The sequence below is a fragment of the Ctenopharyngodon idella genome, chromosome 11 (genome assembly GCF_019924925.1).
Source record: "Ctenopharyngodon idella isolate HZGC_01 chromosome 11, HZGC01, whole genome shotgun sequence".
NCBI lineage: Eukaryota > Metazoa > Chordata > Actinopteri > Cypriniformes > Xenocyprididae > Ctenopharyngodon > Ctenopharyngodon idella.
This window is the reverse complement of record NC_067230.1, coordinates 9540145-9559126: the sequence shown is the minus strand read 5'-3', so window position 1 is coordinate 9559126 and position 18982 is coordinate 9540145. Positions and strand designations below refer to the sequence as shown.

Below are 18982 nucleotides of genomic sequence, written 5' to 3'. Positions count from 1 at the left end.
TTATTTGGGACTTTGCAGATTTCTCATGGTCAAAAATGTCACAGTAATGGCAATATGTCATTAGTAAAATTATTGAAGACATGAACATGCTCTCCTGAATCGTGCACAGTACATTTTATTAAAAAGTCAGTGCTGTTAGATGATTCATTTGAAATTGAAAGGATATGTTCACCCAACAATAAAAATACTGTCATCATTTATTCATTATCCAAATGACTTCCTTCTGGGAAACGCTAATGGAAAAATGTTGAAAAATTCACTCTTTTCGTGCAATTGCAATGAGTTTTTATGCTTCAAAAAATGATCATTAATTTTGTCACAGAATGAAATTTTAATCTGAATGCTGAAATGTGAATTAATAGGTGTGTTTGACTTGAAGTGGTGCTGTGCAGACTGTGTATGTCAGTACCACAAGAGCAATTAGAGAACAGATGGCTCTGTATGTTTTTAAATCGCTCTTGTGATACTTCCATGTCATACACTGATTGGTCTGCACAGCGCTGCTTCAAGTCAAACACACCTAATCATTCTTTTGAGTCAAATCTTTTGAGGCATTAGTTGATCCAGTTCATAAAACCAGGCTGAATGAATCATTCACACATTTAACTGATCTGGTTTCCAAGTTCAGCTCAATTTGGTCACAGTGGTTCAGTTAGCAGCTCCCTGAAAAATAAGCTTTTCAGTGATATAATGGCCCAAATTGCTTGGCTTCTGTTTGACTTTGGCTGCCATTTGCTGATCTCCCCTTCTTTCTTTCTCAAACACATCCACAGCTATGAAAATTTCTTCCTGTCCTGTTCTCTCACCCATGGCGGGGTGGAATTATGTGCCCCCCAGCACACCAGTAAACAAGCGGTCAGCAAATATCTCTTCCACCTGGTGGTGTGGGACCAGAGGTGAGCCTGACACCAATCCACACATGCTACACATTCCCATGAATACAATCTCTTTGAGGTTTGTTGAAAACAAATGGCCTAATGTTTGAACATGTTATATCGAAGTTTGTTTACCAAGCACTTCAGATGTTAAATTTGAATATGACTCTTCCATCTCTGCTTCCTGTGGCTGTTTTTGTACTCTGCCTCCTCACTGTAGAGTTTTGTTATTGTTCTGGTATAATTTAGTTGACAATTGTCATTTTCTCCATCCTAGTGAATATATTTAGGCGCATGTATGTAGGTGTATGTATGTACTATTATAACTCCAATTGTAGGTGTGTAAAAATAAAATGTTGCATTTATATTCTTGTTCTTAGTTTTAAGAACAAACTGAGAATTTCTAATTTTCTTTACGAAAATGTGTTGCCATTGCAAAAACATGGTTCTGACTGGTATTATTTAAATTATTTAATTAATAATTTATCTTTTTCAATATGTAGAGTTTGCTTCCCCGTCCAGATCAACCAGTTGCCAAGGGAGTCACAGCTGACTGTGACGCTATATGCCACCCCTCTACCGCCTCCTGGAGGTGCGGAGGAGAAGAGCAAGCAGAAACGCAGCATTGAAGCTCTGGGCTGGGTCACCATGCCCTTATTCAACTTTAGACAGTAAGCATGGATCTGTTTGTTTTTTTTTTTTTTTTTTTTTTTTTTTTAACTGCTGGCCAACTTTCACATTTTGAGCACTTTTGTCATAAATAATAAAGGAATGTATGCATGTCATACTGGAGGGCATGAAAACTGGCTCTTTAAGCACTAGAGTTCTGTTGATACTCACCTCCTATAGCAAAACAGTTGTGGTGTTCAGAACAGGCTGACTTTTCCAAGTATAACATGGCCTACAAACACCACACACATTCAAACAAGTGCATAATTTTTTTTTTTTTTTTTTTTTTTTTTTTTTGAGTGTATTCCATTTCCTGAGAAATGGTGTATTGAGAAGTAGATAACAGAATGCTGTTATCACACATAATACACACAGTATGCACACATTTCATGGTCAAATGCACACACAAGTCCAACTAAATGATGTTAAATCTACATAATGTCATGCTTGAACATTTTCATGCTTTTGACTTCTATCTTCAAGAACTTTGAACTGTAAAAAAAATATTTACTCAACAGCCGGACTTGCATAACTTATTGGCATAATTTTGTAAGAAGGTTCACATGTTTGCTTAAGGATTTGTTTGCAGGGTCCATAGAACATTACTAGCAAAAATATTTACCACTGCTTGTAAGATAAACACAAGAATGTACTGAGTAGGTCAAGTACGTATGTATTTATATACTCCATCTATGTCCGTATCCTGTTGTTGCTTGTTTTGTGCATCTATAAGCGGATGTTAGGTGTTTTCTGACCCTGCACCTTATGTTCCCTTTTCCTTAGTGTTCTGACGTGTGGGAGGAAGCTGCTGGGTCTCTGGCCTTCAACCCCCGGCAGTGGAAATGCTCGTTCCAGTACACCCAACTTCAGTCAGCCAGACAGTGTCATCCTTCAGGTTTGGCCTTTTACTGTGTAATCATATAGTTTCCTCCTCGTCCTGCTTCATAATCTTACAGTTAACTCTGACTCACCCACGTTTTCTGTAAACTCACATTTACTCACAACACACTCCTTTTCCATACAATCATTTTTTTTCTTCGTCTCCCCCTTTATTTTGGTTGATCTGTCCTTTATCTAGAAAGTTGCAGCGTGCCAAATAGGCCCTTATCAGACCTTAAGGATTAGGCTTCCTGTTTAAAACAAACCACCATCTCATTTTCATCTTTTTTCAAAGGTCATTTATGCATACACACTCAAATAAGCTGACTATTCAGGACACATGCATTGATAACTTTAAGTTTTAAGGTGTCTATGATTGTCAAGCAGTATATTTTTGAAGGCGGGAATTACTTGTCTGGTTAGATTATATGTAAACGAGTATAATGAAGGTATGTTCTTTGCTTGGCTCATAACTTTGGCAGAAATAGGGTCAGGCCAGTGTGCTAGTGGAAATGTAGGAAGGAACTGTCCCACTCCTTGCAAAATGTCCTAAAAGTAGGTCAGGTAGCTCTGCAGAGAGAAAGAGAGAAAAAAAAAAAGAAAGAAAAAAAAGAGATTTTATATACATCTAAACAGCCCCAGTCAAAATGAAATGTTCAGGAAATATTCTGACAACACAAAACTAGACTTTTTATTCTGATTTTGTTGTTGCAAAAGAACATCAGGATATAACCAGTTACATATTACTTTAATCGGATCAGTGTGATTTGGATGTTAATTCAGTAACTGTTCTAAATGATTCAGTGGTTGGGTGAGTCATTAAAACAATTCAAATAAATAACTTCATAGTGAATTCTTGATTTGTTCACTGATTTGTAAGTCTTTTTGACCAATTCAAAGTAAGCGTGTGTGTGTGTGTGTGTCAGTGTCACATTTGGTGCACGTTTGTCATTAATAATAATGGCATGTTATACTGGAGGTTATGAAAACGGGCTCTTTAAGCACTAGAGTTCTGTTGATACTCACCTCCTACAGCAAACCAGTTGTGGTTATCTGAACAGGCTGACTTCTGCAAGTTTGACGCAGCCTACAAACACCACACACACTCAAACAAGTGCATTGAAGCTGAGTAAATGCAGAAGTGGAATGAATTTCAAGACGCACTGAACCCACATTTCATGGTCAAATGCACATGTAAATAACTTTAAATATAGCCTGGATAAATCGAAAATTTTCATGCTTTAGACTTCCATCTTCGGGAAGTTTGAACTATAAAAATTATTCAACAGCTGAGCTTGCATAATTTGACACGGTCTAATTCTTTGAAAGATTCACATGTTTGCTTTAGGATTTGTTTGCAGGATCCATAACTTTGGCTGTAATATGGTTGGGCCAGTGTGCTAGTGGAAATATAGGAATGAAGAAGGTACTATGAAACGTAACACAGGCTGCATCCGAAATCGCATATTTCCCTACTATATAGTAGGCGAAAAATGTAACAAAAGTAGCATGTCAGTACTCATAAAAGAGTAGGCAAAAAGTACCCGAATGACCTACTATTTCTGGTGAGATCCTGAAGTGTGAATTTGATGGACACTTTACTATCCCATGAGGCCACAGGAGAGGATTTGTGAATGACAGTGAAGCGACGCAACTGACGCTGGTAGCATGATGACATGGCGAATGTAGTACATCCGCATTACATTCATACTACACGCATTTGTACTATATAGAACATACATTTATTTATTTATTTATTTATTTATTTATTTTTTTTTTCAGAGAGAGAGAGAGATAGATATATATATATATATTTATTTTTTTTTTTTTTTTTTTTTTTTTAATACAGTAAAAACGGTAATATCGTGAAATACAGTTTAAGTAACTTTTCTATTTTAATATATTTTAGAATGTAGTTTATTCCTCTGATGCAAAGCTGAATTTTCAGCAACCATTACTCCAATCTTCAGAGTCACATGATCCTTCAGAAATCATTCTAATATGCTGATTTGGTGCTCAACAAATTTTTATTAATGTTGAAAACAGTTGTGCTGCTTAATAATATTGTATGAATAGAAAGAACAGTGTTTATTTGAAATATAAATCTTTTGACGCATTATACATTTCTTTTACAGTCACTTTTGGTAATTTAATGCATATTTGCAGAATAAAAATATGAATTTCTTTAAAAAAAAAAAAAAAAAGTACGAACCTCAGACTTTTGAATAATGAATAGACTATTTCTTTCTACACTACTGTCATTATATTAAACATGGCACTGTAGATTAAGCAGCAATGCAGGAAACGATCTATTAAGCGCACACACATACTCAGACAATCACCACAAACACCTGAGATGTCACTCCCAGACCTCCCTGTGCACTTTGAGTCACCACTTCCTCCACATGCATTAATATCCTCTCTTAACACATTCAGACATGACATTTCACCACCACTCTCTGTAAACAGCACTCCCCACTGGTATTGTTCTAAAATCTGTGTGGTAAATCACATGTGCGCATAGTTTTCTCTTCACTCGGACTGGGCCTCTGTGAAATTCCCTCCCTCCACACAGGCCTCCTACACAATCCCCGTTCTTCTTTCTGCTATCTCAGGGTGCCAAGCCAGCCCATAGTAGTGCCAATAGGGCTCTTTTGTGCTAGAATGGCATGGCTTTGTCTAAGGGCAGTGGGCTGTGCAGTTTAAACTGGGAGCGAAGCCTGGTGCTGTGCCTATTCAGTAGGTTCTGCCCATCATTAAGGTGCCGGGGTTATTCAGTGCATGTGAGGTGGCAGATTTCTCTCAGTCAGTCCCTGCAATCTGCCCGTTAAGATGCCCCACAGCCAAGATGCATCTGGGGCTAATGACACATCTGGGGCTCGTTAAAACTGCCTAACGTGCGCTCGCTCCCCTTAGCTTCTCTCCTTGTCCTATCTGCTGCTGCTTTTCTCTTGCTCGCTTCTTTGACCCCATTTTTCACATTCTTTCTATTGAATTCTTTCTATTCATTTCACACTTTTCTTTGAAATTATTAGTGGTGAACCACTTCCCATTAATTGACAAGACTTTTAACAAGTAATTCATTATTGCAAGCTACTGACGAAGTTTATAAATGAGCATAAACCAAACTGCAATGCATATTTTAGACAGTATGAGGAAGAGACGGACCACTTGGGGTAATATTAATGGGGGAAATTGCTGATTATTAACTGTTAATTTTATTATTATTGTTAATTGTTTATGTAATAATCGACAGCTTTTTAGTTTTATATCATCATCATCATCATCATCATCATCATCATCATCTGTTTATACTATTGGTTTTTGACTCCAAGGTCTCTTTTGTCCAAGACAATAATCAGCCTGATATTTATAGCTGATATGTACCTCTGGAACTTCTGTTGTAATAAACTATTTATTTTTATTTATTACTGTTTATTTATTTTTATTATTGTAAATATTTTTTAGGATGTTTTATTAAGATCATTTAAATAATTAAGACTTTTGGAACTCCCCTTGAAGTTTGCCAAGGCCCACTCAAGAGTATAGAATTTTATTTTATTTATTTTTTTGCCCAAATTAATATTGATGTACCTCTACTTTGATTGGTCTGATTCAAGGTAAATACACAACATTTTGAGTATTGTTGTTGTCTGATTGATTTTTTTTTTATTTTTTTTTTTATTGCTGATTTAATTTTTTTTTAATTTATTTTTTTTAATCAAAATCTTGACAAACTGTTTGAGATTGGTCCCCCTCCCTCATTCAAGTAGATGTACTTGTATGCAATGGCAATTTATTTATATAGCACAATAAAATACAACCTACATTGTCCAATGTGCTTTATAATAGCCAAAAACACACAAAAACACAAAGTAAAAAAAAAAAAAATGTGTGCAATAAAACACATACAGAGATTTGTAGAAAAATACCACAAAATAGACTAGAATTAGTGCTTCAGTGTTATAATATAACAATAAAATACAATGTAAGGGTGCTTCAACATGTATTATATGCTTTGTCAAACATATGTTTTTAACTTAGATTTAAAATGCCTATAGACTTAGTCAGGTTACAAGGCTGATTTATTTTTTCACAAATGAAAATGTTACACAACCTCACTTTTATTTGTGAACAGTAAAATGTGTTGTCTGCCATAAACAAGTTTCATTGCCCGAAGAGAAAATAGCAGCCCAGGGTTGCTACCAAGATGGCTGCCGAGCGAACTGACTTGCCTTATGGTGGGGAACATTTGGTGCGAAGGTCATGAAATAGATGAAGGACTTTTGTGTTCATTATTGTGGTGCGTCTGTTCTGCTAATAGATGTAGAAGTGTGATGCTGAGAGGCATATGGCAATAATGATTGGACTGATTTCAACCCGGACTGAGAGAAGCAGACCCACATGTCCCTATCATTTAAAGTTGTTGTTTTTTTTGTTTTTGTTTTTTGTTTTCTCTCTCTATTGTTCTAACAGTTTTCTTGGTTTCAAATCTGTTTTTGTCACTGGGTCAATGCAGTTGTAGTTTCATTATGTCTTTAGCTCTTTAGTGTATGTTGGATCTATGCTGTTAACATTTAGTTTTTGTGGTATTCATCTTGGCATGAAAGCCTCAGCTGTTCATGGTGCTGTTATGGCTTTCAGCACTCCTGTTAACTGATGCAAGCCGTGACTGTGAACTTTAGCGTTTGCTTTTGGATCATAAACCTTCTGATTTCACTCTAGTCCCATCTTTACAACCCATGAGCTGGAGAAAATTTTACCTGCGATAGCAGTTTTTCTTTATATTCCTAATCCTCCCATGAACAATAGAATAGATAACTATTAGGGCTGAGTGTTATCAAATATTCAAGAAATACTTGTGATTTTGTGATGACATTAAGCAAAATTTGTGACCTATCATGATAATCTCAATGGACCTTTCTAAAATGGTATCATTAGAATTGACAGTTTAGACCTTTTGCCTTTTGAGTTTGATAGTTGTTTTTATAGATCCAGAAGCAAAAATGTTACAGCCCAACACATTTCTGTGAATCTGTTCATATTGACTGTTTCCATGATTCATTTCAATAATAAATTTGTGCCACCACTCAAAAGTTCAGTTCTTGCATGGTATTTTTCATATAACAATGTTTTGTTTTGTTTTTTTTGTTTTTTTTTTTTTTCTAAAAATAGAAGTAATTATATTAGTGTATTTAAATCAAAACCATTAAATTAATAAAATGGTCAAAATGCTTTTTTTTTTTTTTCTGTTATTTTACTGTAAGTTACTGTTTATTTTATATATTTAATGAATTTAAGTATTTTGAATCTTATTGACAATGTTTGATGGTTCCTCTGGTTTAAAAAAACAACAAAAAAAACATATAAATATGAAGATATACTGAATATTGCCAGAGTGCTTAAAAAATATTGATATATTTTAGTTTTTTTGCCCAGTCCTAACTTCCATTACACGCATTGTCTGAAGAATGCTATAAAGAGTCAATTAAAGAGGTGGTTTTACTGTTACAGTTTTCATTTTAGGCTAATAACTGTTCTCCTGGGTGCTTTTACACCCTTCATTGTTAAAACAGTGGCTGATTTTTAACAAAACTCTCCTTGTCTTTTCAGGTGGACTTTCCCACTTCTTCTTTCGAAGTACGCTTCAGCACCCCGGCTCCTGCAGAGTTCAGTCCCCAATATGAGTTCTCCTGCCTGGACCAGGTCAGCCAGAGGCAGCTACATGATGTCTTGCACAAGAAGTCCCTTTTCTGGTGAGTTGGCTGTCTGATAGTTCTAAAGCAAATGCTGAATCCTGATCTAATTATTTGTTTTACAGCATTGAGTTTCAGATTTTTATTTATTTTTTATTTTTTTCCCCTTGAATGGGGGGGGAAAAAAACAAAAAAACAATTTCCTTCCTCCCTTCCCCTTCCCCTTCCCCCTCCCCTCCAATGCTCTATATACCTTGTAATACTTGCCTTAACTAACACTGCGAATCTCTCATTGGATTATGACAATATTGCCCCTTTTCCACCAACACTGTGGTGGTGTCAGAGCCAATCCATAATGTTCTATGAATTTTATGGGCATTTTTGCTGAAAGAGGATGTAAGAAAGCTTCATGGTTCCCATGATTCTCAAGTTCACGGTTCTTGAGTTTTTGCTAATTTTGTGAACCTGTGAGTTAATCATTTACATCTCATTTGATCATTTTAGCTCAGTCATATAATGTTACTTCAAATAGTGGGTGTTTACTCTGTAAACTGCTTTGGTTGGTAACCACAACAGAGAATGCAGTGGGTTGATGTACATATATAAAGGTTATGAAAACTGCATCTTCTACAGGACAAGGATGGTTTAAGTGTAGCTGCAACCACAAATAACCAACTCATGCAAATTTAGATTCAGCTGTCGTTACTCATCATTCATATTTCAGCGACATGCAGCGTGAAATCACTTTTCCACTCCCAAATGAGCATGTCTGCGTGGGAACAGAGGTTGAACAAGCTGAGTGATGTTGAGGAGCTGATCAGACACATAAGAGAGAGGATATAGCAGTTGGTGTCAGATCTTTGCTTGTTTCCGGGAGGGATATCACACAACATTGCTTACTTCCTTTTCTCCTTTGTGTCCCTGTTTGCTTCCCCATCTCATCCCACCTTTCAAATGTCTGTGGAAGGAATAGCGGCATTCATGCAGAGTTGGAAAGGTCGGGATGTGAGAACAGTAGTCTGGTGGTGGGGGAGGGGGAGGAGAACAGGAAATGAGAACACGTGCGCACACTGATAAGACTGGAGAATTAAGTATATATTCTATTTTATTTAATTTATTTCAAACAATTATTTGCATGAATGATCTATTCATAATGAGTTTAAAATATAATATACAGTTCAAAAGTTTGGAGCAAATTTAAGTAATTTATACTATTATATAATATATATAATATAATTTTTATATAATATATATATATAATTTTTTTTTTTTTTTTTTTTTTTTTTTTTTTTTTTTAAACACAATTGTTACAAAAGATTTCAAATAAATTCTGTTCAAGGAATTCTGGGGAAAAAAAACATAGTTTCCACAAAAATATTAAGCAGCACAACTGTTTTCAACACTGATTTAGTAAAATTTCTTATCAATCAAATCAGCATATGATTTCTGAAGGATCATGTGACACTGAAGACTCGAGTAATTATGCTGAAATCCAGCTTTGCTATTACTGGAATAAATTACATTTTAAAATATATTTTCAGTTTTAATAATATTTCACAATATTATAGTTTTTACGGTATTTTTGATGAAATAAAAACAGTCCTAATGCAGCATAAAAGATGTTTTTCAGAAACGTTGAAAAACCTTAACGCTACAAACCTTTGAAAGGTAGTGTATTTAAAGGGATAGTTCACCCAAAAATGAAAATGATCATCATTTACTCACCCTCAAGTTGTTCCAAACCTGAATGAATTTATTTCTTCTGCTGAACACAAAATAAGATATTTTGAAGAATGTGGGTAACCAAAAGTTAATGGGGCCCCATTGACTTCCATAGCAGGGGTGTCAATTGGGTATGGCAGGGCATGGTGGCTTGCCATACCTTGGCTGCCTGGTCAAGTTATATAATTTTATTAATTGCATGCAGGATTAACGGAGTTATATTACTATGTGTAACATATAATTTGTATTTTAAAATATAAAAGGAAGTAAATTAAAGCGATCTGGTTATTATTAGTGTCATGTTAGATCAGTGGTGCTGCCAATTTGTTTATTCACAGCGTGATTTTTGCAGGGTTGAGTATTGTAGCCAATCAAAGGGATTTCTGTTGAAAATAATGACTAATCAGAGGTGTTTAAGTTACCAGTTTGCGACGATTCTATTTTACAAACTTTCTATTTTTTGCTGGAACAACGACAAAGTATGGCAATGATAATCTCAGCTTATGTACTTTGTTTAATGTTAAAAGCACGTAAAGTGACTTTGAATATCATTTAGTGCTCCCAGTTTTGTAGCTGTTAAAAGCAACAATTCACCTCAGATATTAAACAAATGGAAGCAAGAACGTACAAATTGTGAACAAACAAGTGTATTCTATGACACAGATTGTTTTAGTAGCCCAGTATGTGTTTTTATTAATATTTAAATGATGTAATATTTGTAAATTTGATTACAAGTTCAATCTCTGGTGTAGTGCAACTGCCGCGAGCGTCCGCCCACACGCTGTTCTGATTGGCTGTTGCTCTTGATTGATTGACTTCTAGTTTTACAAATGAGGATGATCTTTGTAGACTGAATAAAATGTTTTTGGTAATCATATTAAAAATAACACTTAAATTGGATAAAATTTAGACTTTTGAGCTTTGAAGTGCTGGAAAAAGTTGTGTGAAGAAAGTGGGACTGTCATGTCGAGGGAGTAAGTTTGGATGACGTCATCAGGGTCTGCCATACCCTGGCTTTTGGTGAAATGACACCACTGTTCCATAGTATGTTTTTCCATACTATTGGAAGTCAGTGGGGCCCATCAACTGTTTTGTTACCCGCTTTCTTCAAAATATCATCTTTACTATTATATTAAATAGATTAACATAAGTAATTATCATTATTATCTCCATGTAAAATAACTCCCTTATTGTGCTTATTTTTCTGTTCCCTTTGTTTGAATATGAGGACATATCTGGTGCTCAGCTGGGCTTGATTCTCTACAGTACTCACTTTGTTACCGTCCGCTTTAGACAGCTGATGTAGATATCCTCCCCAGCTGGCCCTGTTCCTCCTCTCCTTCTCTCTCAGCTGTTTTTCCTCTCTTGTTTCTGTTGCTCAGAGTCTGTGGAGCTCTGAAACATTTGCTGCAGTGTAAAACATGGAGCCACTCCAGCCTGGAAATATTCAGTCATTAAGTGTCTCCAGCTCTCGGATCAAAGGTTGAGCATTTGAGTTGGGTATAAACTCTCTGATCTGGCTTGTCAGCAGAGAGTTAATGTTTCAACTCTTTTTGCTTTTTCGTTTTTGTGCAGTTTATCGATTCTACAAGCATTTGCTCCAGTTACTACTGCTCAGTGTCTGAAATGGACAAGCACAACCCACAATTTCTTCAGAAACTTTGCAAATCTAGATGTTTGTCTTTTTGTCCAATGTTTTTTGTTCCAGCAGGAACACTGTTTATTAAATTTAGCATTAGTTCATGCCCATAAGATTGTCCTTTTCTTTACCAATTTGATTTGCAGAAGGGCCTCGGGGTTGCTTTGGGCAACTGCAGCCAGGAATCAATACTCCTCAAGCCTCTTGTGAATTGTGGGATATATAGTCATCTAATGACAGTCATGCTTGCATGTTGAAGAGTGTGGGTGTGACCATATGAAGCATTCACAACCCTTCCCCCAGTATATTGAGCTGTGTGATGACTCTGTATGGTTACGGCCCAGCAGGCGCAGAGGTAATTTGATCCGGGGGTCCTGCCCTACGGCTGTCATCCCTAGAGGGAGAAGCCACTCCCCAACATGAATTCATAAGCCAGCAGAAAAACACAGTAGCTAAACATTGCCGCTAACGTATGTTTAACAAATGACATCAACAAAGGATGAGATGAGCAGCATGAAGGACCTCAACACATCATTATAAAAGTGTTTTTAAGCATGGATGGTGTGTTGATCATTATTTGTACAGGCTAAAGCTAGCTATCAGTCCTCTATGTATTTAAATATTATTCATGAAAATACAGTACTGTTTACTTTGGACTAAAGTCTTCTGGAGTGTTTACCTCCAGACTTAGAGCTCAGGGTTTGGTATATCAGTATAGAAGACATGCAGCATAAATTACCTAGAGATTTGGTGTGGTTTTTTCTTTTACTGCAGTGAGAGCCCACGCACAGACACCTTCCTGGAGATGCTTTACTCTTTTAATTGCTGTGTTAGCAGCATCTTAATTTTGTCAAGATTGCACACATTTAAACATTATCAGATTGGCTAATCGTGTGTTGTTGGTTTTTTTTTTTTTGTTTGTTTTTTTTTGCTGATAGCATGTAGATGACTGGTTGCAAGACTTTTTGAGGTGCTTTTTGTACGTGTTTGGACTTTTTGCCCTTTTTATCATTCATTCAAAATCAAAAGACAAAAAAAAAATCCTTCAGTTAAACTACCAACGTAACTTCAAATGTTTGGGGTTGGTAAAAATGTTTTAAAATGTGTTTTTGAAAGTCTCTGCATTTATTTGCTCACTTCTTAAACTTTATCTGATTGGGTTATCGTGTTTTTTAGATAATGATAGCATGTATGATGACAGGATGCAAACCTTTTTGAGGTGAGGTGTTGATGATGGATTGCAAACTATGGCTGCTTGTCTGGAAAAAACATTAAATTCTTCCAGCAAATCCCAAGGGGGAAGATGGAGGGATGGATGAATTGGATGGATGGAGGGATGGATGAATTGGATGGATGGAGGGATGGGATGCATGGATGGAGGGATGGGATGGGATGTATGCATGAATTGGATGCATGAATGGATTGGATAGATTGATGCATGGATGGATTAATGGATAGATGGATTGACTGGATGGAATTGATGGATGGATTGGATGGATTGGAAGGATTGGATGCATGCATGGATGGTTTGGATGGGATAGGATGGATGGATGGGATGGATGGATGGGATGGAGGGATGGATGGGATGGATGGGATGGGATGGAAGGATTGGATGCATGCATGGGTGGATGGATGGGATGCATGGATGGATGGATTGGATAAATGGATGGGATGAATGCATGGATGGATGGGATAGATTGGATAAATGGATGGGATGAATGCATGGATGGATTGGATAAATGGATGGGATGAATGCATGGATGGATGGGATAGATTGGATAAATGGATGGGATGAATGCATGGATGGATGGGATAGATTGGATGGATTGATGCATGGATGGATTAATGGATGGATGGATTGGATGAATTGGATGCATGGATGGATGGGATAGATTGGATGGAATTGATGGATTGGAAGGATTGGATGGGATAGATTGGATGGATTGATGCATGGATGGATTAATGGATAAATGGATGGATGGGATAGATTGGATGGGATAGATTGGAAGGGATGGATGGGATAGATTGGAAGGGATGGATGGATGGGATAGATTGGAAGGGATGGATGGATGGGATAGATTGGAAGGGATGGATGGATGGGATAGATTGGAAGGGATGGATGGATGGATGGGATAGATTGGATGGAATTGATGGATTGGAAGGATTGGATGCATGCATGAGTAGATTGGATGGATTGATGCATGGATGGATTAATGGATAAATGGATAGGATGATTGGATGGGATGAATGCATGGATGGATGGGATAGATTGGATGGATGGATGGGATAGATTGGAAGGGATTGATGGATGGATTAATGGATGGGATAGATTGGAAGGGATGGATGGATGGATTGATTGGATGGATGGATGGAGGGATGGATTGGATTGGATTGGATTGGATGCATGGGATGGATTGGATGGATGCATGGATGGATGGGATGGATTGGATGCATGCATGGATGGATGGGATGGATTGGATGCATGCATGGATGGATGGGATGGGATAGATTGGATGGATTGGATGCATGCATGGATGGATGGGATAGATTGGATTGATGGATGGGATGGATGGATGAATTTGCATGTGTGGATGGGTAAGTACTGTGCAAGTTTGTTTACTGTTTGTGCTAACATGGAATAAAACCAAAAAAATCCTCTTTTAATGATGTTTTCATTTTTTTTTTTTTTTTTAAATCAGCTAAATATATTGTTGGTCCCTTTATCTAGGTTGACTCCAGAGGACCGTCGTCTGTTGTGGGAGAAGCGTTATTTCTGCCATGCGGAAGCCAGTCGTCTGCCGCTGGTCCTGGCCAGCGCACCCAGCTGGGAGTGGGCATGCTTGCCTGACATCTATGCTCTGCTCCGCCAGTGGGAATGCATGAACCACCTGGACGCCCTAGGCCTACTGAACGCCACGTGAGTGTTATGGTAACGATGGCAACAGCTTGCTCTGTTGTTTAGCTGGAGGCTAAGCAGAGCTTGACTGTCCTTCAATGGCTGGCAGTCGGGCTGTTTTGAGTAGACCATGAAGAACTGACCTTTAGATTTGTCCAGCAGAGCACATGTGGAGCACAGATATCTCTCGACATTTACTGACATGATTTAAAAGCTTTTATTACTGTTAAAAAAAAAAAAAAAAAAAAAAATCAGCTCAACCAAGAGCCACCAGCTTTGATAGCGCCACCAACTAGGTTGACCAAGATGGTCCACCAGATTAGCTTTGTCCTAACTGGTTGGTAGCCAAACTGATCAACCACCTAAACTAGCTTGGTCTGGATAATGACTACTACTGTATATATTATTTTATCTAATATATGTCAGTTATTTATAGTCATTATCCAGTTTATTTTGTCCATATTAATAGATAGTTTATAGTGCTTAATAGTACGGTTTATTGCAAAATAGATTTTCATGTTTGGATTAATGTCCCCTTTAAACCAGGTTTCCAGATCAGGAGTGCAGGCGGACGGCGGTACAGTGGATGGACTCCATCTCTGATCCCGAGCTTTTGGACTTCCTTCCTCAGTTAGTGCAGGTAACAAAGGCCTTGTATCTCACTTCCTACTTTCATGCTGGCACTATATTCCCTCCTTTCCCATTGACCTTGATCTGTTTATATTCTACCTGTCTTTCTTTTTACCTTCCGTCCTTTTTGTTCTCTCACCCTCTGATTTCTCCCTCCCCATCCAACAAATCCCCCTCTAACACTTTCTCTTTGTGCAGGCACTGAAGTACGAGTGTTATCTGGACAGTCACTTGGTGCGTTTTCTGCTGAGGAGGGCCATCGGGGATGTGCGCATAGCTCACTACCTCTTCTGGTGTGTCCTCTACTCTCAGATTATACTTAAAAATCCTGTGCGCATATATTATAGAGCACATATACTGAGAAATCAGGTCATGCTGCCTCATACTCTGACATTCAGTGTTAAACTGATGTACTCGTGATGAAATTTGAATCTTCAACTTGTCAGCACCTTGAATGCTTGATAATTTGTATACACAAAGTCATGCATTGCACATGTAATTTCACACTGTATCATGCTGTTAGCGTGTGTGTATGAAATCAGCTAACAGCTCCACCTGCTGTACAGATGCAGTAACTTTGTCTGGCCTTTATGAATACGGTTTCATTTTACCCTTAAAATTAAAAGGAAAAAATTAATTTTTATTAAAAATTGTATTTATTTTGTTTCATATTTTTTCATGAAGAAAATAAAGATATTTGCACTGTAACATTCTTTTCAGAACAATTAAGCTTAGCTTACCCTACAAGTTCTTATTGCTGTAAAGCAACATTCTTATTCTTATTATTGTAACATTTTAAAAACATTGATTTAATATTTAAAAAAATATTTCTATAAAATAATTATACATTTTAGCATTTGTTGCACTGCATTTTAATTTAAAATATATATATATTTAATTGAAATGTGACCTGGAAATGTCTTTCATGAGACAGGTTTCATGAGATTCACAAAGTTGTGCTCACATCTAAACTGTTTCATTAGACAGAAATTGCTCTCTGTGAGTGCAGTCTATTTAAAATGGCTTCAAAAGGAAATTAACTGCTCTAAGGGTATTGCATCATCGGTTAAAATATACTACTCTTCCTTTGTCTCTCTCTTTGTAGGTTGTTGAAAGATACTCTTCAGGACTCTCAGTTTAGCGTGCGGTATCAATATCTGCTGGCGGCTCTTCTCTGCTGCTCCGGTCGAGGTTTAAGGGAAGAGTTTGATCGGCAAGGCTGGCTGGTTAACATTCTGGCTAAACTAGCCCAGCGGGTCAGAGACGCCTCACCTTCATCCAGACAGGTCAGCTTCACTTTTCCTCATTTAGACCTGGTAGTAACATCTATTTCACAAAGGTCCGATCAGTGCCCAGTTTTTTTTTTTTTTTTTTTTTTTTTTTTTTCTGCGAAAATAATTTGCTAAAAAGAGCTGGCTTCTAAATTTCCTATTTAGTTGATGGCTGCAAATGCTCTTACTATTTTTAGCTTTAAAGAACAGGTCTGTGCCAAAGACTGTTTGTTGATCCCTAAAGGGCATTTTAACATTCTCCAGACTGTCTGGTCAGCATGTTAATCGTTGTTTGTCTGGTTTTCAGGCTATTCTCCGTGAGGGGCTAGACGAGGTCAAACAGTTCTTCTGTATGAACAGCAGTTGCCGACTTCCTCTGAACCCAGGCCTGCTTGTCAAGGGCATCAACATACAGGTAATTACAGAATGTGACTTTATATCAAGCATTTGTAGGTCATGTGTTTTGATTCTAATCTCTTGACAAGAACAATACAATCTTTCATTCTCTCTTCATGTAGTCTTGCTCCTACTTCAACTCTAATGCAGTGCCCCTCAAGCTCTCATTCCAGAACCAGGATCCTCTGGGTGACAACATCAATGTCATCTTTAAGGTACTGCCTTCCCATATCTGTGTGCATTATGGATCAGCAGTTCTGCATTGAAACACTTTTCCAGATGTTGTCTTGGTGATTTATGGTTGTGTTCTCTCACTCAGGCTGGAGATGACCTGCGGCAGGACATGCTGACGTTGCAGATCATTCGGATCATGAATAAGATCTGGATCCAGGAGGGACTTGACATGAGGATGGTCATCTTCCGCTGCTTCTCTACGGGACGGGGCAGAGGTAAACACCCATATATATATATATATATTTTATCAAATTTCTTTTTTTTTTTTTTTTAAAGAAAACCAGGGCATGTTTTATATTTTTAAAATGTTTATTTAAAAACTAATTTATTTTATATCTATATATCTATGGAGCATTTTTGTCACTTTTGTGATACTTTTTGCCCCAAACCCTTGATTCCACTATAGACTTTTGTCTAAACAGTGTAAATGTGAATGGAAGTAATTTCATAACTCCTATTTGCCCTTTGTGTAGGCATGGTAGAGATGATTCCTAGTGCAGAAACCCTGAGGAAGATCCAGGTTGAGCATGGAGTAACTGGTTCCTTTAAGGACCGGACTTTGGCAGACTGGCTGCAGAAACACAACCCGACTGAGGATGAATATGAAAAGGTACTGTATAGTATTGTCATACTACATTAAAGACTAATTTGCTAAACTAGATGTTATGTGGAAACTGTTTTGCAGTGAAATGTCAATCCATAGCTGCTTTAGTTGCATTGGGTTGCATTATGTTTCTTATTTTGCATGTCCTAATAATAATATGAAAATGTATTTAGAGATTTGGTGTTTCAAGCCCTTGGTGTCTCAAAGTGATTAGTTAAAAACTAATTCTGTTGATTTGTTGCTTTTTCACAGGCGGTGGAAAACTTCATCTATTCATGTGCTGGTTGTTGTGTGGCCACATACATTCTAGGCATCTGCGACCGCCACAATGACAACATCATGCTAAAGACCAGTGGTCACATGTTCCATATTGACTTCGGCAAGTTTCTGGGGCATGCACAGATGTTTGGCAACATTAAACGGTAGGAACATGAAGGAAAAAAAAAAGTTCCTCTGCCCCACATTTTGATCACTGCAACTGTTGTCTTTCAGAACAATGTAGAACTATGAGAGTTACAACAGCCTCTTTCATATTGCTTCTTCACAAAGGAACTGAATAAAGTAATAAGCCACAAGAAGTGAATTTAGCGCAGCTAAGGGGTGTTAGGCAAAACACATGTGTATGTTTGTAGTCATTTACAATGGCTTAGAATGCAGCTCAACCAATCAGAATCAAGGACGGGAATTATCCGTTTTATAAAAATGTTTTTGAGCTAAACCTGATCTGGGCTGTTGATAGTAAATGTTATCACAGATTGTAATCTTCCTGTTGTTGTTTTACAGCGACCGGGCTCCTTTCGTGTTTACGTCTGACATGGCGTATGTTATCAACGGTGGTGACAAGCCATCCAGCCGTTTCCATGACTTTGTAGACTTGTGCTGTGAGGCCTACAATCTCATTAGGAAACACGCACATCTGTTTCTTAACCTGCTTGGCCTGGTGAGTTTGCAGATTTTGTTTTAGTAATGTTCTCTGGCTTGCTTTTTCTTTTGCCTGTTATTTGAATCCTTGTTTGAATGCATTGATTTCTTGTGGTCTAACAATGAAATACTATTAGTAATCCCTGTGTGTTTGTGTCCAGATGCTGTCCAGTGGGATACCAGAGTTGTCTGATGTAGATGATCTGAAATATGTCTATGATGCTCTGAGACCACATGAAACAGAAGCAAATGCCACCATGCACTTCACCAGGTGAGAACTTGGAGGTTTTTGTTCCTTTTGCACTTGAAATCCACAATTTGAATGAAAAAAAAAAAAAAAAAAAAAAAAAAGATTAGTGCCCTTGATGCCAGTAAGAAATCACCTATCAAGCACTCAGAACACCCTAGCAATTGTCTAACAACCAAGGCAACACACCCTAGCCCGGGGGTGTCCAAACTCAGTCCTGGAGGGCCACTGTCCTGCAGAGTTTAGCTCCAACTTGCCTCAACACACCTGCCTGGAAGTTTCTAGCAAACCCTGGAAGGCAAG

At 37.5% G+C, this 18982-nt stretch overlaps 1 protein-coding gene across 3 annotated transcripts in view; it reads left to right on the top strand.

Annotated features, from left to right (window-relative positions):
- pik3c2b (phosphatidylinositol-4-phosphate 3-kinase, catalytic subunit type 2 beta) overlaps positions 1 to 18982 on the top strand; it is a 48017-nt gene that overhangs the window by 20905 nt on the left and 8130 nt on the right. For all 3 annotated transcript variants that reach the window (XM_051913293.1, XM_051913294.1, XM_051913295.1), the window contains exons 12-26: positions 774 to 896; positions 1379 to 1546; positions 2328 to 2439; positions 8037 to 8179; positions 14209 to 14397; positions 14923 to 15016; positions 15205 to 15299; positions 16112 to 16292; positions 16585 to 16692; positions 16796 to 16888; positions 16993 to 17122; positions 17381 to 17517; positions 17764 to 17933; positions 18295 to 18451; positions 18594 to 18703. In XM_051913293.1, coding sequence (XP_051769253.1) covers positions 774 to 896; positions 1379 to 1546; positions 2328 to 2439; positions 8037 to 8179; positions 14209 to 14397; positions 14923 to 15016; positions 15205 to 15299; positions 16112 to 16292; positions 16585 to 16692; positions 16796 to 16888; positions 16993 to 17122; positions 17381 to 17517; positions 17764 to 17933; positions 18295 to 18451; positions 18594 to 18703 — 2010 coding nt within the window. The remainder of the gene's footprint in view (positions 1 to 773; positions 897 to 1378; positions 1547 to 2327; positions 2440 to 8036; positions 8180 to 14208; positions 14398 to 14922; positions 15017 to 15204; positions 15300 to 16111; positions 16293 to 16584; positions 16693 to 16795; positions 16889 to 16992; positions 17123 to 17380; positions 17518 to 17763; positions 17934 to 18294; positions 18452 to 18593; positions 18704 to 18982) is intronic.